The sequence below is a fragment of the Dasypus novemcinctus genome, chromosome 26, assembly GCF_030445035.2.
Source record: "Dasypus novemcinctus isolate mDasNov1 chromosome 26, mDasNov1.1.hap2, whole genome shotgun sequence".
Taxonomy (NCBI): Eukaryota; Metazoa; Chordata; class Mammalia; order Cingulata; family Dasypodidae; genus Dasypus; species Dasypus novemcinctus.
Window position 1 is genome coordinate 1903267 of NC_080698.1, and position 26814 is coordinate 1930080.

The 26814-nt window shown below is 47.9% G+C and overlaps 3 protein-coding genes across 11 annotated transcripts in view; all 3 read left to right on the forward strand.

Annotated features, from left to right (window-relative positions):
- Positions 1-26814, forward strand: part of LOC101413406 (zinc finger protein 317-like) — a 57159-nt gene that overhangs the window by 16425 nt on the left and 13920 nt on the right. For 2 of the 4 annotated variants that reach the window (XM_058288194.2, XM_058288193.2), the window contains exons 3-4: positions 2825-2949; positions 3415-6320. In XM_058288194.2, coding sequence (XP_058144177.1) covers positions 2825-2949; positions 3415-3874 — 585 coding nt within the window. In that variant the 3' untranslated portion in view covers positions 3875-6320. Of the gene's footprint in view, positions 1-2824; positions 2950-3414; positions 6321-26814 lie in introns of those variants that run through there. The other 2 variants (XM_058288192.2, XM_058288196.2) reach the window with 2 other exon arrangements.
- On the forward strand, positions 4702-6032 carry ZNF620 (zinc finger protein 620). Its single transcript, XM_071211976.1, is given in 4 exon segments — positions 4702-4719; positions 5186-5651; positions 5654-5935; positions 5938-6032. Coding segments are annotated over 4 exon segments (861 nt in total).
- On the forward strand, positions 13404-25840 carry LOC101410799 (zinc finger protein 621). 6 transcript variants are annotated; one of them, XM_071211989.1, is made up of 5 exons: positions 13404-14045; positions 14944-15014; positions 19715-19841; positions 20355-20459; positions 22869-25840. In XM_071211989.1, exons 2-5 carry the CDS (start codon positions 15006-15008, stop codon positions 23924-23926), a joined length of 1299 nt encoding a protein of 432 aa, XP_071068090.1. In that variant the 5' UTR covers positions 13404-14045; positions 14944-15005; the 3' UTR covers positions 23927-25840. The 6 variants fall into 6 exon arrangements, with proteins under 6 accessions (XP_071068090.1, XP_071068091.1, XP_058144173.1 ...); XM_058288190.2 differs by lacking the exon at positions 13404-14045 and adding an exon at positions 14127-14533; XM_004449567.2 differs by lacking the exon at positions 13404-14045 and adding an exon at positions 14156-14244 and having other exon boundaries at positions 20352-20459.

Here is a 26814-nt window from a genome sequence, read left to right on the forward strand (position 1 = left end):
TGTTTCTTGTGCTTGTATTCAATTTGATTTGTGGTTTTATTTTTCATCAAGTTTGGAACATTTTCAGCCATTATTTCCTAAAATATATTTCTCTCTCTCCTTCTCTGTCTTTTTCAAGGACTCCAATTACCTCTACATTGGACCTCTTGAAGCTGTCCCACGTCTCACTGATGATCTGTTCCTGCTGCCTTCAGTCTCTTTTCTTCCTGTGCTTTTGGGTAGTTTCTATTGCTATTCCTTTTTGTTCTCTAGTCTTCTACAAAGATTAATTTGCCATGAAGTATAATACATTTTTCATTTCAGAGATTGTCATTTTCATATCTAAAAGTTTTATTTGGGTCTATAAAAATATTCCATGTCTCTGTTTAACTCTTTGGACATATGGAATGCAGTTGTCCTAACTGTGTTCATATCTTTCTATGCTAATTCTAACATGTGTCAGTTCTGGGTTGTTTTTTATTGACTGATTTTTATCCTTGTTGTGAGTCATATTTTCCTACTTCTTTGAATGCTTAGCAATCTTTGATTGGATGCCGTATATTGTAAGATATATCTTGTCAGTGGCTATATTTATTTATTTATTTATTTATTTTTTAAAGATTTATTTATTTTTTTTATTTCTCTCCCCTTCCCCCCCCTCCCCCCACCCCAGTTTTCTGTTCTGTCTATTTGCTGCATCTTCTTTGTCCACTTCTGTTGTTGTCAGCCGCACGGGAGTCTGTGTTTCTTCTTGTTGCATCATCTTGTTGTGTCAGCTTTCCATGTGGGTGGTGCCATGCCTGGGCAGGCTGCACTTTCTTTCGCACTGGTTGGCTCTCCTTACGGGACTCACTCCTTGCCCATGGGGCTCCCCTATGCGGAGGACACCCCTGTGTGGCAGGGCACTCCTTGCGTGCATCAGCACTGCACGTGGGCCAGCTGCACACGGGTCAAGGAGGCCCGGGGTTTGAACCACAGACCTCCCATGTGGTAGATGGATGCCCTAACCACTGGGCCAAGTCTGCCGCCATATATATATTTATATTATTATAAATATGCTTAAGCTTTTATGGAATGCAGTTCAGTTACTTGGAAAGAATTTCTTCCTTTCTGATCTTGCCTTTATAGCTTGTTAGTAGAATCTGGAGCAGTGCTCAGTTTAGGGATAATTATTCTCTGGCTCTGAGGTAAGATTTTCCTGAGTACTCTGTCCCATGCCCCATACATTTTGAGTTTTTCCAGTCCAGCTGGTGAGAAGAAGCTGTTTACATCCCTGTGTGAACCCTGGGTGTTGCTCCCTCCAGTTCTTTCAAATGAATCTTTTTCTGAACTTGGCTAGTTTTCTCACACTCATACACTGATCAATACTCGTTGACTACTTGAAGGGGACCTTCTGCTGATCACTGGTTTTTTTCTCTGTGTAGCTCTTTCCTCTCTGGTACTCTGGTCTATAAATTGTAGCTCTCTCTGTCTCTGGACTGTACCAGGGAAACTTCTGGGCTCTGCCTCATTTCCCTCTCCTTGTGCTGCAGCCCAGGAACTCCTTCACAGTAGTCAGCTGGGAGAACTGTGGGCCCTCCTCGTTTCCCATCTCTCAGGGACCATTGTCCTTTTTTGCCTGATGTCCAGGATCTTGAAAATCATTGTTCATGTAGCTTGTCTCTTTTTCTGTTGTTCAGGTGGGAGGCTAAATCCAATTCCTGTGACTCCATCTTGATGAGAAGTGGAAGTTTTCTTTAGCATTTTGAAAAGCATTTTTCCTTTAACTTGTGCTGTTAATCTGTCACTATCCTGACTCCCCATTTCCTTATGTGAGCTATTTTTCTTCTTAGGAATCCTTTAGGGTCATATTTGTGCTCTCAGTCTTCTGAGATTTCTCAGTGATATGTCTTTATTTTTTTTATTAAAAACATTTTTTATCCCCCCCACCTTTGTTGTTGTTTGCACTCACTGTCTGCTCTCCGTGTAGTCTTTCTGTGTCTGCTTGTCTTTTCTCTTTGTCTTTCTCTTTAGGAGGCACTGGGAATCAATCCCAGGACCTCTGGGGTGGGAGAGAGGCACTCAATTGCTCGAGCCACTCTAGCTCCCTGGCCGGCTGGGTCTCTCTGTCTCTCCTCTGCATCTCCCTCTGTTGCATCATCTTGCTGCGCCAGCGCTGTGCCAGTTCTCCGCGGTGTGGGCCATCAGCTCGCCTTCACCAGGAGGCCCCAGGAATCAAACCCAGGGCCTCCCGTATGGTAGATGGGAGCCCAATCACTTGAGCCACATCTGCTTTATGATATGTCTTTAGGAATTTTTCATTCATTGTCCTAAGTTCTCTCTAGGTCGTCCCTCTACTGTGGTGCTTTTAAACATGTAGAACAATTTACCAAGTTTTAAAAAGTAAAGTGTACTCAACACGTCCTTGACTTCGGGTCTGTGGTGTGACGTGGCCTCCTCTGTGCTCACCCCTGCCCCGGCAGTTAGGTTCAGGTGTCTTTGCTTCTACTTTTATTACCATCCGTCCTTTTTCTGCTCAACACTCTGGTCTACTTTGACTCTTTTCCCCTTGTCCTATTGTATTGCTGTCCCCTTAGTGGGTATTTGAGAGGAAGTAGAGATGTGTGTGTGAAAATGCTGTGGCTGTTTATGCAGCTGTCCCTGCTCATTATGGGGGCGAGGCCATCAGGTGAAGGGCAGAGGGCCGCAGAGGGTCTTGTGGCCCCTCGTTGAGGGCCGTTCTGGCTGTCCCCTGGTGGGGGCTGGAGGACCGTCCTTGGTCCACAGGACACAGCAGGCCTCGGCCCCACCACCTAGGCTGCCCTCTGCCCTCGTGCGGTGCTTGAGCTGGAACCTGTTGTTTCAGGAGCCAGTGGCCTCTGAGGACGTGGCCGTGTACTTCACGCAGCACCAGTGGCCTGGCCTGGACCCCACGCAGAAGGCCCTGTACCAGGAGGTGATGCTGGAGAACTACGCAAACGCGCTTCCCGGGTGAGACACCTGCTCTGCCAGCTGTGTCTCCTCTGCGCTCGGAGAGCCCTGGCCTCTTGCTTCCTTGCCTTTGTGGAGTCTCTAATAACCCTCAGCGGCGGTTGCTCCGGAGACCGAGTGCCCTGAAGGTCACTGGTGAGGGGAGCCCTGGGTCCCCCGGGCTTGGAACGGCTGTCCCCACCCCAGGGTGGGCTTTGCCTCACGCGTGGAGGGAAACGAGGAACGACTGGGAGCTCGCCAGAGCCCTTGGCGCCGTCCTCCCAGTCCTCTGCAGGATCCATGTGAGTGCGGGTGCCTGGGGACGCTGCCCCCCTCTGGGGCCCTCCTGTGCTCCCGCGTGGCACGGCAGTCGCGGTTCCCCTGACTTCACTGCCTCCCCCACCTGGCTCAGCCGGCGAGCTCCAGAGCGTGAGAGGAGCCCTGCCATGATTCCCTTTACCCTTTTGCTCCTGTTTCTCTCTCTAGGAACAGATGTTCCGTCCAGCAGCCCCGTCTCCCAGCCGAGCGGGGGGACCTCCACGGGCCTCGAACCCTGGGAGCCTGTGGGCAGGAGGTGCTCCACGGCGACGTCCAGGTGAGCGAGAGGACTTGCCAGCGTCCTGTTTTGCCAGGCCTGCTTGCTTGTTTCACAGTGATAACAATCATGCGGGAGAAAGCAGTTTTATTTCCTGTGGAATTATCACACCTGGTGCTCGGGGGTCACGGTGGTGCCCACCCATTTCAGGTGGGGAAGGGCCGGTTTCTCCTCAGAAAGGCACGGCTGCGAGGTGTCTCCCCGTGCGCGCCTGTGGCGCTCCCTCACCGCCGCCGAGGGAGACGCTCTGACAAGAAGCTCTTCAGCCAGCCCTTCTCTTCCCTTCCCACGGAAACCTGTACTTTCCACCTGTTTGTTTTTGCAAAGATGAGGATGTCAACCACATTATGAGGAGAAGATGGGGCCTGTCTGGCCAGCCTCGGGTCATAGCGTGCATTGCTTCTTTGGGCAATTAAATTATGAGCACCCAGGCACTGAATTTAAAAATTTCATATTTATAGTGGAAAATTTCAAACATGGGCAGATACCAGCACAGTGCACCTGTGTATCCCCCACTCCGCTTCAGCCTTTATCAATCTCCTGCCACTCTTGTTTCATCTCCACCCGTCCCCACACACATCCTTTCCAAAACAATTTTTAACTTGTGAACTTTTGAAGGAAAACTTGTTGGTAAATTAGACATAAGTGGCTGCCTCATTCTGAAAGGTATAAATATGAGAATTAAAGAAATGATAAATAACAGTATATTTTCTTTCCCCTCTTACTCTGATGTATCTCTTTTCTGTCCATATTTCTAACACTCTTCACAGTCTTTGTGGAGAATGTTCATTTTTTATGCACCGCCACCTTGTGTTAAGGCTGCCCCATTACTGAAGATTGTATTAGTCTCCTGAAGGCCTCAATAGTGGAGGGAAAATAGCCTTTGGTTTTACCTTTTTTAGTATGTTAATTTAGAATTCCATATTCCATACTGTGGCATTAAACTATATGCACGTCCTGTACGGCCTTTTAGCAAAAATTCCTGTTGCCTGGTTGTCTCTGAGACGACCCACTCTTGGACGGCCTTTGCATTTCCGGCACCCTTTCGTGTCCGAGGCAGGCCTCCCGGGGCTCTCCCCGCCCGGGTGTGTCGGTGTGGTCATGTGGGCCCCTTAGCTGCAGCACGGTAGCCTGCTGCTTTCCAAACCAGCTCTACGAGAGCCAGCCTGATGGCAGAGATGGGTTCTCTTTTCAGAGTACGTCATGGATTAGGTTCTGAAACAAGAAGTGCTTAAGGACTTTGACGTGGCTTTGCCCCTTAGTGGCGGGTGGAGAGCCCCGTCTCGCAGGCTCTTCTCCAGCCTGTGGAGCCCTCAGCTGCGCTCGAGCTGCTCAGCCTGGCCCTTCTTTCCAGTCTTGGTGCCTTCCTGCTGACTCTCCGTGTGTCCCCCTTTATCCACCCAGCCTCCTTCCTCCAGGTCGTCCTGCCTCGATTATCAGTGTTTGCTCTTTCCTAGTGTTCACATCTTTATGAAAATGCCTCTGGCCCTGCCTCCCTCCCTCAGAGGCTTCATTTCACTTGTAGGGCTCTGCTGCTGGCGACTTTTAGTAGCATCTAGTGGGCACACTGTCAAATGTCCACGCACTTGGGGCAAATTAGAAGCACTTAATCTACTTTCTCCTTCAGCACAGGTGTTTTCTCTTTGTACCATTGGGGGGCAGACACTTTTATTTTCTTTTTATGATACCAGGGGTAAGACCAGAACTGAGAAGGAAAAACCAACTCTAAAGCAACACATTTCCAAAGAAACAGAGTCCTGCAGACTGACCTCGGGAGGGCTGTTAGGGAATGTTCCTCAGTGCCCTGCCCTGAGGGCAGCTGAGAGCCCCAGCACAGTGAAGACAAAGTCAAAGAGCAGAGATTTCAGAGACGGTCAAACGAGCAGCACGGACTCTGTGCTGCTGAGAGCAAGAAAGTGCAAGGAATTAGGGAGGAACGTTTGTGTCCACACACAACTCCTTACAAATCAGACAGTCCCTGCTGGTCAGGCATCTTATGAATGCAGAAAATGTGACAGGTATTTCAGTAGAGCAGTGGACTTTCATCTACATCAGAGGCATCACACTGGTGAGAAGTCTCACGAATGCAAAGAATGTGGACAGGACTTCAGATATCACTCATTATTAGCTGGCATCAGGTAATTCATACTGGAAAGAAACCATTTAAATGGAAAGAATGTGGGAAAGGTTTAAGTTCGGACACAGTCTTGATTCAGCACCAGAGATTCCACCCTGGAGAGAAACTCTATGAATGTCAAGAATGTTGGAGAACTTTTAGTTGTAGCTCAAGCTTTATTGTTCATCAGTGATTGCACATGGGGGAGAAACCCTTTGAATGCAAGGAATGTGGGAAGGCATTCAATCAGAAAATAACCCTCGTTCAGCACAGGTGAGTTCACACTGGTGAGAAACCTTTGAGTGTAAGGTGTGTGGGAAAGCCTTCAGCTGGTGTGGAAGATTCATTCTGCACCAAAAACTATACACTGAGAAGACACTTGTGCAAGAGTAGGACTATCCTTATTAGGCCCACTGTGCCTCTCCTTGTTGCTCCCCATTTTCATGCTCTTCAGTTGGGTCAGTGTCATCGCTCTCCTTCCTGGACTGTGCTAAGTCTTACCATCATGTCTCTGTTCCTGTGGCTCTGCACATCTAGAATGCCCATTTCTCTACCTATCCCAGCTTCCATTGTAAGCACTTTCTCACACCCTCTCTGAGCCATTATCCCCTGGACATGAACATCTTTGCAGTTATAAAAGGCAAACAAAACAAAACAAACCTAAAACTTAAAAACATAAAAGGAAATGTAAGTTTTCCCGTTGAAAGGCTACATTGAGCGCCCAGCAGGATAGGTGAGGCGAAGCACACATCACAGCTCACCATGGGGAAGCGGCCGTGGCTCACTCAGCTGGGCTCCCTCTACCATCAGGAGGCCCTGGGTTCGCGTCCGGGGCCTCCTTGTGAAGGCGGGCTTGCCCGCACGCTGCGGAGAGCTGCCGGCCCGGGCGCCGAGAGCCGCCTCAGCAAGGTGACGCAACAACAACAACAAAAAACAAGCAAAAAGCACAGAAGAGCACACAGTGAATGAACACAGAGAAGACAGCTTGCAAAAAAAGAGAAAAACCACAGAGGGGGACGAAAAAAAACATCACCGTGAATTCTCAAAATACACACATACACACACACACACAAAGGATCTAAAGAGGAGAAAGTAAAGTTTTTAGAAAAAGTAAACCAAAGATCAAGAATAAGAATGGCATCTGATTTCTCAATAGCAATTGTATTAGTCAGCCAAAGGGGTGCTGATGCAAAATACCAGAAATAGGTTGGTTTTCATAAAGGGTATTTATTTGTGGTAGGAGCTCACAGATTCCAGGCCACAAAGCATAAGTTACTTCCCTCACCAAAGTCTATTTGGAGCAAGACGGCTGCTGACGTCTGCGAGGGTTCAGGCTTCCTGGGTTCCTACGTTCCTGGGGCTTGCTTTTCTCTGGGTTCAAGGTTCCTTTCTTCCTGGGGCTGGCTTCTCTTTCTTCTGCATGCTGACTTTCCAGGGCTCCAGCTTAAGTCTTCAGCATCAAACTCCAAAATCAACTCCAACATCAGAAACCTCAACTCTGTTCTTTGCCATGCCTTTTATCTGTGAGTCCCCACCCACCAAAGGCGGGGGGCGGGACTCAGTGCCCTAATCGTAACTCAGTCATGCCCAGGTACAGATCAGATTACAAACCTAATCCAATATTTCTTTTTGGAATTCATCAATAATATCAAACTGCTACAGCAACCTTGGTGTATACCACCAAAATTCTGAGGGAAAATGACTTTTCATCTAGAATTTTATATTCTCAATTATGAGGATAGAAAAAAGGCATTTTCAGACCCTTTAGATCTCAAAACTTTTACCTCCCATGCATCTTTTCTCAGATGTATACCACCAAAGAAGGGATAAGCCAGGAAGGAAAAAGAACCATCTCTGGGCACTGTCCCATATCAGAGGAAGTCTCCTAAACTCAAAAACTGAGGGCCCGTGCCTGTTTGAAACCATCTGCATCTTGTACAGCATTGGTAATAGCATACAAATTTAGAGACCTAGCTTAGGTGCAGTGCCCGCCCGCCCTGCTTACTTGACTCTTCTCCACCGCTCACTAGCTGTGCCTTTGCAAAGGTCGGGGTGTGTACTAGGAGGGCGTGTAACTTTTATTCATATGCAAGGGCGCCAAGTCCTGGAGAGTGTGGTACGAGCGTTGTCATCCTTGCTTCCCGCCTGTCACCACTCCCTGCAGTCTTCCCTCCTGCATGGCTCTCTTGCCACCTGTGCCTTAGGTTCAGGCCCAGTTGTCACACATGGACCTGTCTCATTGCTGTCCCAGGTGACTGCAAAGCCAGGAGTATCGCCTTGCAGTTTCATCTAGTTATGGTTTTTTATGATAATGGAAGAACCTGCCATTATTACATAGTACACAGAGCCAGGCAGACGCTGGCCCCAGGTGTACGACCTTAGTTAGGTTAGAGACACTCTGGGTGCTTGTTACCTCATCTGTAAAATGGGGATAATGAAAACAAGTAACCTACCTCGTAGATTTGTGTTGTGTATTAAATGCATTAATACATGTAGAAGTGCTTAGAAGAGTGACAGGTGCATACAAACTATAAAGAATGTTACCCATTATATTGCCATTGGTAAGTTTTGTCATATATACACCCATGAAACAATCATCAAGCAATGCTCTGTATTTGTCTGTTAGGCCTAGTTCATTTATATTATTCAAATTCTCTGTTTCCTTATTGATCTTCTTTCTAGATGTTCTATCTATTGATGAGAGTGGTATATTGAAGTCTCCAATTAATATTGTAGAGACATCTAATTCTACCTTCAATTTTGCCAGTGTTTGCCTCATGTATTTTGTGGCACTGTGGTTAAGGGCATAAATATTTATGATTGTTATTTCTTCTTGGTGGATTGTCCCTTTTATTAATATACAGTGTCCTGCTTTGCCTCTTATAAGAGCTCTTGACTTCAAGTCTATTTTGTCTGATATTAGCATAGATAACCCTGCTCTTTTTTGATTACTATTTGCATGGAATTTCCCCCCGTATCTTTTTGTTTGCAACCTATTTGTATCTTTGGGTCTAAGGTGAGTGTATTGTTCAGGGTTCTCTAGGGAAACAGAATCAACAAGGGATATCTGTCCATAGTAAGAGATTTATCAGAGTCTGTCACACAGCCGTGGGGATGCACAAGTCCAGGTTCTGCAGGCAGGCTGCAAACAGGAGCTCCAATGAAAGTCCAGTGAAGATTCTTGATGAGTTCTGGGAGATGTTGACTGTCCAAAAACAAGCTGGGAAATTCTCTCTCAATGCTGAAATCACTTCCCCTTTTAAGAAATTCAACTGATTGGGTTAAGCATCACTCACTGCTGATGACAATCTCCCTGACTGATGTAATTATAACCAGCTATCTATGATTTACCACTGCAGTAAAGTCAATGGTGACTAAAGTCTATAAATGCCCTTGTATTACAGTTAGCCCAGTGCTTGCCTGACCAAACAACTGGGCACAATTACCTGCCTGAGTTGACACAATAGCCTAACCATCACAGTAAGTTTCTTGTAAATAACATATAGTTGGATCATGCTTTTTAATCCTTTCTGTTAACCTCTGTTTTTAATCCATTTATACTCAAGTGTTATTACTGTAAAGGTGTTACTCAAACCATTTCGTTCTTTGGCTTTTCTTCCTTCATAGTTGATCTTTTGTGATGTATCAGACCACTCCCTTTCTAATTTGTTTTTATATTTAAAAAAATACTTTCTTTGTGGTTACCTTGGGGTTTATATTATACAATCTACATCTATTACCTACTGATTTGAAAAGATTCCAACTTAGCTTCAATAGCATACATGTTTTCTCCTTCCATACCCATTTCCCCTCTTTGTTATTTTTGTCCCATTTTATCACTTTATATTTTGCACATCCATTATCAAGAAGTATGCCTTTTTCTTGTTCAATTGTCTTCTGATTCTTATGTGAATGAAAGTGCTGAGTTTTATACTGAGGATACAGTATCATTGGGTTGTTCACTTAATCTTTTGGTCACTCTTACTGAAGATTTCATTTCTTCACACTACTTCACGCAACTCTGTCCTGTCTTTTCCTTTCAACCTGTGGAACTCTCTTTAGTAATTCTTGTAGGTTTCTCATTGGTGAACTCCCTCAGTTTCTGTTTATCTGTGAGCATTTTAAATTCTCCCCCATTTGCAAGGACAGTTTTGCCAGATAAAGGATTTTTGGTTGGCAGTTTTTCCTTTTCAATACCTTAAAAATATCATACCATTGCCTTCTTGTCTCCATGGTTTTTGATGAGAAATCACCATTTAGTCTTATTGAGGATACCTTGTATGTGATGAATCACTTTTCTCTTACAGCTTTCAGAATTCTCTGTCTTTGCCATTTGACATTCTGATTAGTGTATGTCTGATTATTATAGGTCCATTAGGATTAATTCTGCTTAGAGTATGCTGCACTTCTTGGACAGGTGTATTTATGTTTTTCATAAGAGTTGGGAAATTTTTGACCATTATTTCCTCAAATATTCTTTCTGTTCGTTTTCCCTTCTCTTAAACTTCTGGGACACTCATGCCACATATGTTTATGTGCTTCATGCTGCCACTCAAATACCTGAGAAACTGCTCATTTTTTTCTATTCTTTTCTCTGTATGTTCATCTGACTGTATGATTTCAATTGTCCTGTCTTCTAGTTCACTGATTCTTTTCTCTGCCTGTTCATATCTGCTCTTGTATGCCTCTAGTATATTTTTCATCTCCCGTATTGTCCCTTTCATCCCAATAATTTGTTGTTTCTTCTTATACTTATAAATTCTTCATGTTCACAATTGTTTTAATATCCTTTAGCTCTTCATCCATTTTTTCCTTCATATTATTGAATTTAGATTTGTTTGCACAACTTTGATTAGTTGTTCTAACTTCTGAGTTTCCTCTGAAGTATTAATTTGTTTCCTTGACTGAATCATATCTTCCTATTTCTTATTATGGCTTGTAATTTTTTGCTGATGTCTAGGCATCTGTCTTGATGAGTTAACACTGAAGGTCCATTTTTCTCTTTTATCTAAGGTTTTATGGTTGATTGTCTTTGTGTCAAAGCTTTTCTTTGATTTTGGTCCAACTTATTCTGGACCTGTGGAATAGCCTGTGTTCAACTATTCAGATTGTCTCAGCTCTTCTTCATCTGATTCTTGCCCTGGATATACATTGTAATTTTTATGATTGCACTTTTTGTGTAATTATTTCCCCTCCAAGAGAAAGCTTCCTTTCCTCTCTTCCATTTGTTTTTACACAGGATTTTCTCCCCAGCTTCTATGGTTTGTTTAAATTCTCTCCCTCAGTCAGGACTGTTTTCCTTCCACTCTTAAGTTCTGGGACCCATCCTTCCTTACAGCAGTTCAGTTGAACTCCTCTCCTCCTCTTCTTTTCCTGTGAGCCTTTTCACCTCTGGTTTCCTCCCCATTATGGTATCCCACCCTGGAGAGCCAGATTTGGTCAATCTAGAAAGGTGGGTCACCTCAGGAAAGTCTGTTTTGTGATTAGGTGGTACAGTCAACTGAAAATGGGTTGAGTGAAGGCACAACAGTTCTTGCCAAGAGTTCTACCAGAGCCTCTCTTTGGTTTCTCCCGGGGGCCCTTTTGGGTACAGCAGTCCTCAGGGGCTTGTGTTCCACCCTGATTCTCTGTGGGTATGTGTGGAGCTCTGTCTTGCTGCTGTGAGTCAGTCTATAGTCTCTGTCCACAGTGGGAGGAACTGGAGTCATGCCACCTCTGTTCACACCCACAGGACCAAGCAAGGGGGAGGGAACGGGAACCTACCAGCATTATGGGATGTAATTTTCCTACCGGATATTTTTCTTGTTCTTTGATTCACCTTTGTGGAGTCCTTCTCCAGTCTCTACTTTCCTCCAGAGTTCTAAGCAAGTGGGACTTGTCCTTTTATTCACTAAATCTCTGGGGTTTTTTCAGGGGATGTCTTAGGTTGCCATGTTGATGATGTCATTCCTGATTGTTAAACCAACCTCACCTTCCTGATTGGTTTAACTTGTTGGTATTACCCTTTTTATATATTGTTGAATATGTTTTAACTTCATGAGGTATACTATAGGATAGCAGCTACTGGCAAACTTTTTCTGTAAATATGGTGAGTATTTTTTGGCTCTGCAGGCCATACAGTCTCGGTCACAAGCATCAAACTGTACAGTTCTACTGCAGAAGCAGTCATAGACAATACATTTGTGAATAGGCCCAGCTGTGTTCCAACAAAACTAGTTATAAAATAGGCAGCAGTGTGGATTTGGCGCACAAGCCATAGTTTGCTGAACTTGGCCAATAGTATTTAAAGAACTAAATGCCAATAAAATCACAAAAATTCCTTGATCATTCAGTTAAAACAGTATAAATGCTGAGGAAATTGTTTCATGACAATTTCTTCAGTGTCAATAGAAAAGACATCAGATGCTGTTTGAGTAACAGTATGCAGAATATGGTGAGGACAGATGACACTTTCCATAGAATCATTCATGGTTTGCTTCAAATTTGAATAATAACTGTCTGCACACATCCATACACCCACTATTTGTGTTATCTCCACAAAAGCAGTACAGTTTTTCTTATTAACTCCTAACCCAGTAAGAGTCTCCAGAAAAATTTGCTATGGTTTCTGATGTCTAAATTTTACTTGCAGTAACCTTATAAACAAGCCTTTTTTCATAAGAAAAATACTACACAAGCATTGAGAAAAATTTTTCTGCATTGTGATTAGTTGCATTCATGACTGTTGTAAAAAGGTAAGGTATTTAGATCTTTGATAATCTCTACAACAAAACATGGAACCATTCACTTCTTTATCACTGCATGAGATTTCATCCTGGCCCTTGAACACTTACTTGAAATTTTTGAGGCAGAAAACATTTATGGTAGTAGTAAGTTCAAACTTTAATTTGAACTGAAAGGTGAAAGACAACATGGAAGGCTATCACAACTTACGCTGATTATTCTTCATTTGAATTTCTCTTGATAAAATTTGTGAAAAATAACTTTCTTTGGTACTAATTGGAGAAATCACACATCTCATGTTTAGCTATTAGTATATGCTGGTTTATAACTGACTTTTCATTTTTCAATATTAAATATTGTGCATGCTGCACAAAGACCTTCAAAAGGACATTTTCCTCTTTAATAAATGTCTACTTCAGAAAGTTCATCACGAAATTTACACTCGTGTTTTGGCATTTTGGGGTTTAAATATGTACAAAAAGTGGATAATTGCAATCCCCATAAGAACCGAAAAGATTGAATCTGATAACCTTCCCACTGAGTCAGTACGTCTGTCACTCACAAATCTGAACTCGTAAATAGTAACAGGAATTTATCTGTTGGAAAGGTTGCAAATTTGTAAGCTAATAATAAATTAAACTTGATAGCTGGTCCAAAAAAGGTGAGATTCCTGTTTGCCAGCAAGGGAGAGCTGTACTTTTTAAGACATAGTCTTCCTACGCAAAGTTGGATAATTTAACCCAAAGTTCTGGGAATTTTGGCATTCAGGAATTGGTGCACTTTTCCGGGAGCGAGGATGGATTGGCAGACTTTTAGCTGTGTTGGTGTCTTCATTGGCATATGGCGGCCGTTGACCATAGCTGACTCTCAAGCATGGTCCTGCCATCAGGTACTTGCTGACCGGCTTTTGTCCAGAAACGTGGGGCTGTTTCTGATCGGCTGAAGCACAGGGCTGCCACTGACTTGCTAACTTTCACAAGCTTAGTTACTGGTATCCAGTGAAATTCATTTCATTCTCAGCCCTTTTTTGCTTTCCCTCAGCTAAATCTCATGAGACCATAAGGGATTCTGCAGATTTTTATGCTTGATATTTCAGCTAGTGTTGCCATTTTAATTATTCAAGTTACTGTGGTGTGGAAAATTTGCTTTGACTGTCAGTTTTTTGTCGTTTATTGAAGAAAGCTGAATACAGGACATTTGGGGTGTCCCGACAAAGTCAATACAGGATCGGGGGCAAAATTACTGGATGGAGGACATGCTCTGAATACACAGGATGGCTTTCATTTTGGCTGCTTCATGAATGCGCCCTGAGCGGCCCAGCTCTCCTTCCTGGGAAGGGACTGGGCTGAAAGGACATCCCGGATTTCCCAAGGGCAGCCCAGCCTAGGACCCGAGGAAGACCCTTGACCCGGGCTTGCAGGAAGTGACGCGCGGCGCCATTTTCAAACCACAGCCGCAAGCCCAGGCGTCAGGGGGCCCGCGTAGCGGCGCCGGCGGCAGCAGCGGCTCTTGGTCCTGGCGGCTATACGGTCAACTGGAGTCTCCCCTTCGTGCCCTTCGGCCAAAGCCTGCAAGAAACGAGGTCCCCAGCCCCGCACGACCCGCACACGCGCGACGGGAGGAACCACCGGCAGCAGGCGCTGCGGCCGCGCGGGACCCGGCGGCTCCGCCTCTTCCGTACGGGTGAGTCACGTGCGTGCCCGGCCGCCCAGGGCTCCGCCCCTTCCGCGGGACGGGGCGAGTCACGTGGGGGCCCGGCCGCCCGAGGCTCCGCCTCTTCCGCAGCACGGGGCGAGTCACGTGCGGGCCCGGCCGCGGGGCGACCGAGACGTGCGGCCTCCCGGCTGTCTAGAGCGGCGCTGGCGCGGGTGCTGACTTCCGGGTGGGCGTCTAGTTACCGGCTTCCAGGTGTTCCGAAAGGAAGGACGTGGGCGTCCGCGACCTCTCCACGCCGCGGCGCTGGTGCCGGCCCCCACGCGGTCCCTGGCGGCTTGGCCGCCCCGGTCCGCCAGAACTCCGTCCCAGTGGCGTCCCGCCCCCGCCGACCCGAGCTCGGCTGTCTGGGCCTCCTCGCCCACCGGCCTCTTAAAGACCTCTGTCTGACGACCTCCCGTTTCCGACGTCCGGGTCGCCTGCGTTCTGGCTGGCGTTGGAATCCCGTTGGGTCTTCGGTCAGCATCAGTCACCGGCACCCTGAGTGTCTTGCCCTTAACCCGCCCTGTGCAGCCACCCCTGCCCTTCTCTCCTGAGCACTTTACTTTTTTGGTCATTCCATGGTCCCTGTAAGCATTCTGTAGAAACTTTCCGTTTTACAGAGCCAACACTCTAGGGACACGGTCCTTCCTGGACGCCTTAGGCGTTCGGGAAAGCTCTTGGGACTGAGCAGGCAGGTGGAGCATCTTCCTGAGGGACCAGGCATTGCAATTTAGGAGGCGGATGGGGGCGATCGGCGTGAGAGCCCCTGGAGGGGTGTGACAGACTTCTTCCAGTGCTGGAAATGAGGAGCCTGAGAGGGCAAGAGGCAGGGGCGGGTGATGCCTCAGAACAGGGCCCATCGCACTCACGGCTCTTCTTCTCTTAGCTTCTAAGGTTCTTGCTTTTCCAAACCCAGAAGACAGTGCATGAAGCCAGGGGACATCAGCCATGCCTCAGGTGAGCTGAGCTTCCTTCCAGTCTTTTACTCACCTTACCTCTCACTTAAGCCCTAACTTGGCCGGGCTGTGGTTTTCCCTTTGAGGCTGTCACCTGGGCTCTGGCAGGTGGAGGTATGAGACTTCCGAGTGGGGAGAGTGATGATCTTGGAAGTGCAGGTGTCAGTACAAAAAAATGGGGCCCAAGCCAAGAAATCTCCTTGAAAGTGGAAATCCAAATCATGTTCTACAAATGAAAAGGCCTTCCTGAGATCAGAGAGCTTTTTACCTGTGGATGTATCCCAGAGAGACAAGCGTTCATCTGTCTATGTGCAACAATAGTTCTTAGCACTTTTTGAATTCTAGGTGCATAGTATTGAGTAAGGCAGACTATGGAGGATACTGTAAATGGTACAGTCTCTAAACAAGTAAATAAATCAGTACCGTAATTACGCGTTGCTGTAAGTGAGGTCACAGGCCAGCAGCATCAGCATGCATGGGAACTTGTTGAAATTCAGATTCTTGGGTCCCACCCCAGACCCAGGATCAAACTTCAGGAGTGAATGGGGCCGGGAGTCTGTTGTAACAGACTCTCCAGGTGATTTCTGTGCACCTTCAGGGAAGCCCTGAAGAAACCCTTATCAGGATGGCAACACGGGTTAAGACCTCAAGGATGAGAGGGAGTAAGTCCTGGGAATAGCTGGTGAGAAAGCTAAGAGAGCTTTCCAGAGAGGATGGCAGCGTGAAGGCCTGGGATGGGGGAGAAGGCTCGTTGGACTCTGAGCAGGAAGGAGTCAGAGAGGGTGGTCCACGGTGAGGTTAGAGTCGGCCAGGGCCTTGCTGGTCTCCGTGACACTTGAGTTTCCACCCAGTGAAGGGGACGGCCTAGTTGGATTGTTATGTTAAAAAGGCTCTTTCAGCCCTTGAGGGGCAAGTTGGTTGTGGAAGGTGGGTGGATATTGCAGGCTGGGTTGTAGATCAGATGTGCCTTTAAGGGGTGGTGCCATTCCCGTTCGTGCTTCTTTGAATATTTTTTCAGGTGACTTTAAATAATTCCCTCACCTCTGCACACATCTTGTGGACTTTTTGAGAGGTGGTGGATTTTAGTAAATTCAGAGGTAAATTTGGAGGTAATTGAATTCTATACGAATTTGATTCTTTCCATTCAGGAACACTTATGTTCCAGTTTATTCAATTTTTCTTTTGTGTATGTTAATAAACATTCAGTATTTTTCATCATGGTCTTGCATATTGCCTGTTAGTCTACTCTTAGTAACTTTTATATGAATTGCATCTTAATTTCTCCCATTATATTCACATTGTTAATTGATGGTATTTAAAGAGGCTATTTTGGTTTACTTATTCTATATCTTGCCAACTTGATGACTTATTTTGTCAGTTTTAATAGTTTTTACCTTATTCTCTTGGATATTTTTGGGTAGGTAATTATTTCACCTGCAAGCAAAGGTATTGTGTTCATTCCTTTCCTGTATTTATGCTCCTTTTTCCATCTTTTGTAGAAAATAGAGCACAGTAAGCGTTCAGGTAGTGTTTGGTATTGGTTTCTGACCCTCTTAATAGGTTTAAAAATTTTATTTACTGTCAAACCATTATTGAAATCGGTTCTTTCAACAAATGTATACTAAGCATCTAGCACATGGTAGCACTGTGTGCTAATTAACCAGTAATGAGCAGAACAGAATCCTTGCCTCCTGAACTTACATTCTGGTAGGGGGAGACAGATGCTGAACAGCATTGGTACATCAAATGGTGACAGTACCGTGGTGGAAAAAACAAGGTGGGGCACATAGGGTCTCTCACAGGGAGAAAGAATTTATATCCATAGCAGATCTGCCCTAACTCAGCGAGGTTCTCCCCTAATGATAAGCATTTTTGGGGAACTCCTGAAGCCTGTGCATGTCTGACTGGTGGGCAGGCAGGTTGGGGGGGGCGGGATGGTGCCGCTGGGAGGAGAACGCTGAGAGGAGCTGCGGGTGCTGGGGCGGGTGCTGGGGTGGAGGCTTGCGGGCCTGTAGGAGAGCAGACGCTGGCTGTGCCTGTGCCAAGGCCCACAGCCGCCCGTCCTGGGCAGCGTGGCAGGCAGGGAGACTGCTTGGTGTTGGAATTTTGGGCTCAGGCTGTTTTGGGGGTTCTTTGGACCACTTCGCTGCCCGGTTTAAAGGCCAGCTCTCCCTTTGAGGAGTGTCCAAATGCACTCTCTTTTTCAGTGTCTTTTTTAGAATTGAGTTCCCTCACACCTTGTTTTAAAAGGAGCCCCTGTAGGGACATGCGTGTAGCGCCAGTAGAGCTGCTGAGAGTGGGCTGCGTCTCCAGAACGCACCCTCGGTGTGCCCCTCTTCCCTGCCTGCTCAGGAGCAGTTAGAGCAGCCTTCCGTTCTCCCCCCGCCCAGTGATCCCAGCGCCGGCTGCCTGCCGTTGGAATGTCGCGCGCAAAAGTTAGATGCTAGGGAAGCGGACTTGGCCCAGTGGTCAGGGCGTCCGTCTACCACGTGGGAGGTCCACGGTTCAAACCCCGGGCCTCCTTGACCCGTGTGGAGCTGGCCCATGCACAGTGCTGATGCGCGCAAGGAGTGTCCTGCCACACAGGGGTGTCCCCCACGTAGGGGAGCCCCACGCGCAAGGAGTGTGCCCGTAAGGAGAGCAACCCAGCATAAAAGAAAGTGCAGCCTGCCCAGGAATGGTGCTGCACACATGGAGAGCTGACACAACAAGATGACGCAACAAAAAGACACAGATTCCCGTGCCACTGACAACATAAGCGGACAAAGAAGAACATGCAGCAAATAAACACAAATAGACACAGAGAACAGACAGCTGGGGCAGGGGGGTGAAGGGGAGAGAAATAAATAAATAAATCTTAAAAAAAAAAAGTAAACCTATGAATCCAATATAATCTGATATGTAAAAAAAAAAGTTAGATGCTTAGTGGAAGCACCTGTTGGTAGACATTTTCTTTTTCTTTTTTTTTTTTTTAAGAATTATTTATTTCTCTCCCCTTCACCCCTGTTGTCTGCTTTCTGTGTCTTCTTCTGCGTCTGCTCGCATCATCTGGCAGCACTGGAAACTGCATCTCTTTTTTGTTGTTGTTGCGTCATTTTGCTGTGTCACCTCTCCATGTGTGTGGCACCACTCCTGGGCAGGCTGCGGCTTTTTCATATGGGGCGGCTCTCCTTATGGGGACGCACTCCTTGCGTGTGGGCACTCCCTATGCAGGGGACACCTCTGCATGGTACGGCACTACTTGTGCGCATCAGCACTGTGTGTGGGCCAGCTCATCACACGGGTCAGGAGGCCCGGGTTCGAACCCTGCACCCTTCATAGGGTAGGTGGACACTCTGTCAGTTGAGCCACGTCTGCTTCCTGGTAGACATTTTCATTTTCAGTGGCTGAAAAGGACAAGGCTGGCTGCATAGAATAGTGAGAATCTACTAGGAGGTGGAATCCCCTGTGGGGAAGTCAAGGCAAGAAGGCACGGACGCCTTGAAACCCCTCTGAGGGGAGGGCCAAGCCTCTGGCCTGAGCTTTTCCTGGAGCTCATGGCAGCCTTGGCCGCCCCAGCAGAGGAGGTGGCCGAGGGGCGCTGCCCGGGACTGTTCTTGGCCCTCTCGGAGGCTCGGGCTCCTAGGGTGGTGTGTGTGGGTTTGAAATCGCTCCCCCAAGTCAGGTTTGAGGGGGCTCTGGCCTGGAGAGGGTTTGGTAAAGACGGGTTGACCAGGGGTTTGGGAGAGTTGGAGGCGCTGTGCTCCAGGTGTGGGCCAGCGGCGGTCTTGGGGTTCAGGGCTTGGCCATGGTTTTGGAGGAGTTTGAGAGCCCAGCGTGGGAGGCAGGGGGCAGGAGGGAGGTGTTTGTCGTTGGACAGCTCTGGGTCGAAATCCCAGCTCTCCCACTTTTTGGCTGTGTGATCTGGGGCAAAAATAATTAACCTTTCTGAAAATTAGTTTTGTCATTTGAAAAATGAAAATAATTCCTACTTCATATAGATGTTGTAAAGATTGGCTGAAATTCCAGATTTGAAAGTACCCACCTTAAAGCCTGGTGCGTAGGGGCTGATCACAGGATTAGGTCTCCGTGCTCCTGAGACGGCTCCGGGGGCCCAGCCGGTGAGGAGGGAGCCTTGGCCGGTGGGGGAGCTCAGGAGACTGGGGGTCGGTCTGCACAGGGACGGGCACTGCCAGCCTGTCTGTGAGCATGGGGTTGAGGAGAGGCCGGAGCAGGAGTCTGCAGGGCTCCTGGAGCGCCTGCTGTCGTGTGCAGGGGTGGCGCTTCTGCCGGCGTGGAAGCTGCTGGGGGAGACAGAGGCAAGCCAGGGCAGGGGGCCATGCGTGTGCCTGGGAAGCCTGGAGACGGCGGGCAGCTGTCTGCAGTGGTGGTCTTCTAGAAAACAAGGTGACAGAAGTACACAGGTAGGTGCCCGAGGGACAGCTCCGCAGAGTCAGAAATACAGGGGTTGCTATGGTTACCGGGCAGCGCCCCAGCTGCAAAAGGCTGGGTGCTTGCTACGCCTGGCTGGGCCCCAGAGGTGTGCAGACGACAGTGCCAGGCGCCCTGTCGGGGCCCCCAGCTGGGGTGCCGGCTGCTCTTGCGAGGGCAGACCTCTCAGGTGGCTCTGAGCGGGGGCACTGGCGGGGCCGTCCCTTCCCTGCAGCTCCGGCTGCTCCATTCCGTTCCCGCTCAAGGCCTGAGCAGGACCTGTTGTTTCAGGAGCCAGTGGCCTTTGAGGACGTGGCCGTGTACTTCACGCAGCACCAGTGGGCCGGCCTGGACCCCACGCAGAAGGCCCTGTACCGGGAGGTGATGCTGGAGAACTACGCAAACGCGGCGTCCCTGGGTGAGGCCTCCCGTGCAGGGGCCCTGGCCACCTCGCCCTTCTGTGCCTGGGGATTCCAAGGACTCTTAGGTTTGGCGACTCCAGAGGCCGAGCTCTGCAGCCACCAGCCCAGGGTGCTGGCTGGGGACACCCCATTGCTGTTTGGCTTTAGGACTGCACTTCCCTCGCCCAGGGAAGGGTGTTTGGGGCCCTGAGGGAGAGCACTGTTCCCGGAGCCTCGGGGAGCCCCGCCTCCTCTGTCCTCCTTTTTTAGAGGAGCTTCCCAGGCCAGCACTGGGACATCCTCCCAAGGGTGTCAGGGCCACATGGCAGCATTTCTTCGTGAGCAGAATCGCAGGCCGCAGGTCGGGCTGCAGTTTGGACACTTTGCGCAGAACCCCACAGTAGCTCACTTGGTGTCCTGGGCACTCCAGTTCTCTCCCCACCTGGCCTGTGGGAGGGTGGACAGGAAGAGCTCTCAGCAGCACCTCTGGATCTCTCCCTTTAACTTGTCTTTTTCTCTTCCTGAAGTAGCATATCCATTCCTCAAACCTCTTCTGATCTCCCGGCTGGAGAGAGGGGAAGCGCCTTGGGGCCCGGATCCCTGGGAAGCAGAGGCTTTGAGAGGCATCGGTCCAGGTGAGTAGGAGAACCTTCCAGTCTGTTTCTTGTTGCCTTCCTGGTTTATGATGTAAGAAGCCTTCCTTCTGCAGCCTTTTATTCTACAGAGCTCTGTGCTCTCCCTGGCCCTCTCACTCAGACCCAGCCCTGAGCCTGGAAAGACAGTTCTTCGAGGCACGGCCACACGCCATCTGCACACTGCCTGGCCATTGTGAACATCTGTGACCCAGCAGCTTCTAAACCACTCTTTGTTTACCCACCGGGGGAAATGCTTAACTTTATACCATTCTTCCTTGCAAAGAAGTCAGGCTTCACCCGTACTTTGAGGAAAATATACTTCTGTGGGCCAAACTGATTTATTTGTGCCACAAGTATGAGTTGTATTTTTAGGCCTTTAACAATGAAAAGAATGACTTCAATTTGCCTTTTTAGTATCTAAATCATCTAAGAGTTCCATTTACCTTACCCTTTGGGTGTGCATTGTATTTGTCACATGTGGGACCATAGAGAACAGGCAAGGAGTACGCCCACCAGTTCCCCCAACACACACACACACACGTGCGCACGTGCACACGCATGCACAGAGAACAGGCAAGGAGTACGCCCACCAGTGCCCCCAACACACACGCGCGCGCGCACGTGCACACACGCATACACAGAGAACAGGCAAGGAGTACGCCCACCAGTGCCCCCAACACAGACACACACACACACGTGCGCGCGCGCACATGCATGCACAGAGAATAGGCAAGGAGTACGCGCCCACCAGTGCCCCCAACACACACACACGCGCGCGCGCACACACGCATGCACAGAGAACAGGCAAGGAGTACGTGCCCACCAGTGCCCCCAACACACACACACGTGCGCACGCACACGCATGCACAGAGAACAGGCAAGGAGTACGCCCACCAGTGCCCCCAACACACACACGTGCGCACACGTGCACGCATACACAGAGAACAGGAAGGAGTACGCCCACCAGTGCCCCCAACACACACACGTGCGCGCACGTGCACGCATACACAGAGAACAGGCAAGGAGTACGCCCACCAGTGCCCCCAACACACACACGTGCGCGCACGTGCACGCATACACAGAGAACAGGAAGGAGTACGCCCACCAGTGCCCCCAACACACACACACACGTGCACGCGCGCATGCACAGAGAACAGGCAAGGAGTACGCGCCCACCAGTGCCCCCAACACACACACACGCGCGCACGTGCACGCATACACAGAGAACAGGAAGGAGTATGCCCACCAGTGCCCCAGCACACACACACACACACGCACGCACACACACACGCGCGCATGCACAGAGAACAGGCAAGGAGTACGCGCCCACCAGTGCCCCCAACACACACGTGCACACGTGCACACACGCATACACAGAGAACAGGAAGGAGTACGCCCACCAGTGCCCCCAGCACACACACACACACGTGCATGCACACACATGCGTGCATGCACAGAGAACAGGCAAGGAGTACGCGCCCACCAGTGCCCCCAACACACGCACACGTGCACGCACATGCACACACACACACGCATGCACAGAGAATAGGCAAGGAGTATGCACCCACCAGTGCCCCCAACACACACACACATGCATGCACGCACACACACACACACCCCTGAACTGTCCCTGACTGCTTTCCAGTCTAGGAGGTTTGGGTTACTTGGCTTTTCTTTTGTTTTGGAAACAAGTTTCCAAGCTTTGCTTCTCTCATACAATGTGGTTTTTAAATAGCAGTTCCTTTAGCAGTAGCACCCACTAGCCTACAATCCAGCTTCTCTTCCAGTTGACTTTCTGAAAGGAACCTTCTTTTATCTCACAATGTATTGTAGGGTGTTTGAAAATGGAATTGTTAGGCTATTCAGAATTTTGGTGGCGACTGGGTCACAGGTGGGGCCTGAGGATCCATTGTTTTTTTCTGGCTTGTGTTTCCCGGCCTGCTGGACCACTTGTGCTATAGAGCCGCTTACCCACTCTTCCCTACTCTCACTGACCTCTTTGATTTTCTTTTGCCTTTCCTTTCCAGATCTTTCTCTCTCTTTAAGCTCTTCCATTTCTAGCTGATCCCACCCATATATTCCATCTTTTCTCTCTCTCCCTTTTTCCCCCCTCTCTCCTTCCCATTGTTAGGTCCTTGTTCTTCCTACTTGAGCTGTCTTGGTTTACTCCCCAGCCTTCCTTCTGGGAGGCACTTCTTGTCCCTCTTTCCTGATCTGTTGCCCGTGTTTTCACTTCTCCACTTGTATGCCATTATTTTCTCTTTGTCTCCCTCATCCTCCTCTGTGGATGCTTATGGCTCTTCTTGGGTATATTTTAAAAATCATTTCCTACCAGAGAAAATAGGACCAACGGCTGGATCCTGTTTCATCAGTTCAGTAACTAGGAACACTTGTGGTTTCTTTGACCAGGTGGTGAATCCTGGATCAAGAATGAAGAGCCAACTATAAAGCAGGAACCTGCTGAAGACGCAAAATCGCTCGGGATACCAGTGGGAGGACTCCTCCGGAACGCGTCTCAGCGCTCTGATGTAAAGAGCAAGGCAGCAAAGCCAACTTGCCCAAACCCGAATCTGATACTTCGAGGCGGGATGAAGTTCTATGAATGCAAAGAATGTGGGAAGATCTTCAGATATAACTCCAGACTTATTCGCCATCAGATGAGTCACACTGGAGAAAAGCCCTTCAAGTGTAAGGAATGTGGCAAAGCTTTCAAGTCCAGCTATGACTGTATTGTACACGAGAAAAATCACATTGGAAAAGGGCCCTATGAATGTAAGGAGTGTGGCAAAGGTTTAAGCTCCAACACAGCCCTGACTCAGCACCAGAGGATCCACACCGGGGAGAAGCCCTACGCGTGCAAGGAGTGTGGAAAGGCTTTCCGCAGGAGCGCAGCCTATCTTCAGCACCAGAGGCTGCACACTGGGGAGAAGCTCTACAAGTGTAAGGAGTGCTGGAAGGCCTTTGGTTGCAGGTCGCTTTTCATTGTTCATCAGAGAATTCATACGGGAGAGAAACCCTACCAGTGTGAGGAGTGCGGCAAGGCATTCACGCAGAAAATCGCCTCCATTCAGCATCAGAGAGTTCACACGGAGGAGAGGCCTTATGAATGTAAGGTGTGTGAGAAAGCCTTCAAATGGTATGGAAGCTTCGTCCAGCATCAGAAGTTGCACCCCGTGGAGAAGAAGCCCGACAAGGGCCTTGGGCCATCCCTGGTCAACCCCCAGCGACCCCCTCCGGCCCTTCCTCCTGTCCCTCCGCGGGCGCCACGCCCTTCCCCAGCCTTGGCCGTGCCCTCACCCACCTTGCCACGCGCCGTGCTCATTCCCGCCTCGGGGCCTCTGTTCATGCTGCTGCCCTCTTCGGGAGTACCGTCTTCACCTGTCCAGATAGTGTGCGTCTTTCAGGGTATTACCCCCCCTGGGAAGCCCCCCCCAGTTATTCTGACCCCTGTTGCTCACCCCTCATGAGCCTTGTCTTGGTGCTTCTCTGGCTTTTATGCTCAGCAGATCTTCTACCCAGTGTAAATTTCATTTGTATTTTCTCCCGCCTTGTGTGTTACCACTCTTATCCACCTAAATCCCATTGCAATCTGCATATATTTAAAAATGTGTTCATGTACGCTCATTTTTTTTACGTTAGAAAAATGGAAATACTTGATCCTTGCATTAGTCCCTTTTAGACTTGAACAGCAGTGGCTGTGCCTGCACTGTGGGGATCCTGGTGTTAGACCTGCTGGGAGTGCTCTTTGGAGTGTTAGGGAAGTTTGGGAAAGAGGAAATCCCTGTATTAGGCCATTGCAATTAAAGAGAAGCAGCCTGGGAGAAGTGAGGAGCCACGCAGGATCTGTGGGAGGAGAGATATGGAATAAGCTTTCAATGACGGGCTTTAGAAATTAATGCGATTGTCCAGTGGACCTCCGGCTAGGTGGTGTATTAATGCAGTTGAAGTGGTGTTGCCGTTGGCATGGATCGTTGAGGATCCTGCAATTCTATGCAAAAGATCATGTGAGATAACCAGTAAAAAATAATAGCTATCCATCGATAGCAGTGGTGACGTGATTGACAGTGGTCATGTAAAGTCACATCTTTAAACATGAAGGAGTTTGTGTTTTTTTCCCCTTTCGTTTTGCTCTTGATGTCTAGTTTGTCTTTTTTGGGGTTGGGGTAAGCAGCAGACTTTATTTTTATTTTACTTTTTGAACGAATTTTTTATTTTAGAATAGATTTAGATTTACAGAAAAGTTGTGAAGGTACTGCAGAGAGTTTCCATATGCCCTGCGCCTACTCTCCCCTTTTATTAACATCTACGATGGTATAATATATTTGTCACAACTAATGAACCAGTATTGATCCATTACTGTTAATTAAAGCCCATGCTTGACTCAGATTTCCTTCATTTTTACCTAATGTCCTTTGTGTTCCAGGATCCCATCCAGGCTCCCACGTTCCATTTGGTAGTCTGGTCTCCTTCGGCTGCTCTTAGCCATAACAGTTTCCCAGTCTTTCCTTATTTTTGATGACCAGATATATTGTAAAATGTACCTCAGCTGGAGTTTGCCTGATTTTTTTTCCCTTCACAATTTGGGTTTTGGGGAAGAAGACCACAATGAAAAAGGGCCATTTTTATCACATCATAATTATATCATATCACATACCTATTGTTAACATGAATAATCACTCTTGAAATTGACTTAATCACCTGACTGTGGTGGTGGTTGTCAGATCTCTCCGCTGTAGACTTTTGCGTACTGCGCTCTAGGTGGCTGTGCGCCACCCGTGCTTACAGAGTGGAGAGTTAGGCTCCGCCTCGTTCAGGGCAGCGTATCGACATAGATCATTTGAGATTCTTGTGCACAGGAGATTTGTCTATTCTGGGGAAGCAGACTTTTATAAAACTTTCTTGAAAAAATTTCATACTTATAGGACAGTTGCAAAAATAACACAGACCCCATATGGAGAACTTTAACATGCTCCTACACCCACCCCTAGATACCCAGATCCGGCAATTTTAACATTTGACACCTTTGTTGCATCATTCTACTTATTCATCTGTCATCCACCACTCTTTCTATTGTCTATTTTCTGTACATTGTCTGTCTTCCATTCATTTGTGAGTAGGGGTGCACATTGTACTCCTTGAACACAGTATTTCCATGTACATTTTCTACGAGCAATGTTATATAATCACCTTAAGTGCAATTATCAAGTTCAAGAAAGCGAAGTTGATATAAAGCTTATGTTGTGGTACGGTTTTATATGTCACAATAATGTCCCTCTGAACCTTTTCTCCTCTATTCTTAGATCCTATTCAGTACAGACATATCTCTGGGATATTGTGGGTTGAGCTCTAAACCACTGCAATAAAATGAATATCACAATAAAGTGAGTCACGAATTTTTTGGTTTCCCAGTGCATGTAAAAGTTAGGTTCTGCACTCTATCAAGGGTGCAGTAGCATGTGTTAAAAAACTGCATACTTAATTAAAAATACTTGATTGCTAAAAAATGCTCACCATCATCTGAGCCTTCAGGGAGGCGTACTCTGCGGGCGGCGGGTCTTGCCGCGACGCTGCTGGCGGCTGACTAGTAAGGGTGGAGCTTGCTGAAGGTTGGGGTGACTGTGACGGTTTCTTAAGACAGTGAAGTTTGCTGCATTGATTAACTCTTCCTTTCATGAAAGAGTTCTCTGTAGCATGTGATGCTGTTTGATAGCATTTTACCCTCAGTAGAACTTTCAAAATTGGAGTCCTCTCAAACTCTACCTCTGCTTTATCAGTAAGTTTATGGAATATTCTAAACCCCTTGTCATTTCAGCAGCATTACAGTAGATGTTCAGGAAGAGATTCCATCTCAAGAAATCACTTTTTAAAAAAAATTCATTGTATTCCCCCCCCCCCCCCGCCCCGGTGTCCATTTGCTGCATGTTCTTTCTGTGTCTGCTTATATTCTCATTAGGTGGTTCTGGGAACCGATCCTGGGGCCTCCCAGAGTGGGAAAGAGGCAGTCTTTCTCTTGCGCCACCTCAGCTCCCTGTTCTATGTCTCTTCGTTGTCTTTCCTGTGTCATCTTGCTGTGCCAGCTCTCTGCTTTGGCCAGCACTCTTGCGTGGGGTGGCATTCCTGCGCAGGGCGGCACTCCCATGTGGGTGAGAACTCCGCATGGGTGAGAAGTCTGAGTGGAGTGGCTCCCCGTGCAGGCCAGCTTGCCTTCACCAGGAGGCCCTGGGCATAGAACCCTGGACCCTCCATATGGTAGATGGGAGCCCAAGTGCTTGAGCCACATCCTTTCCCAAGAAACCACTTTGTCATAAGCAGCAACGCCTCTGCTAAAGTTGTATCATGAGATTACAGTGATTCA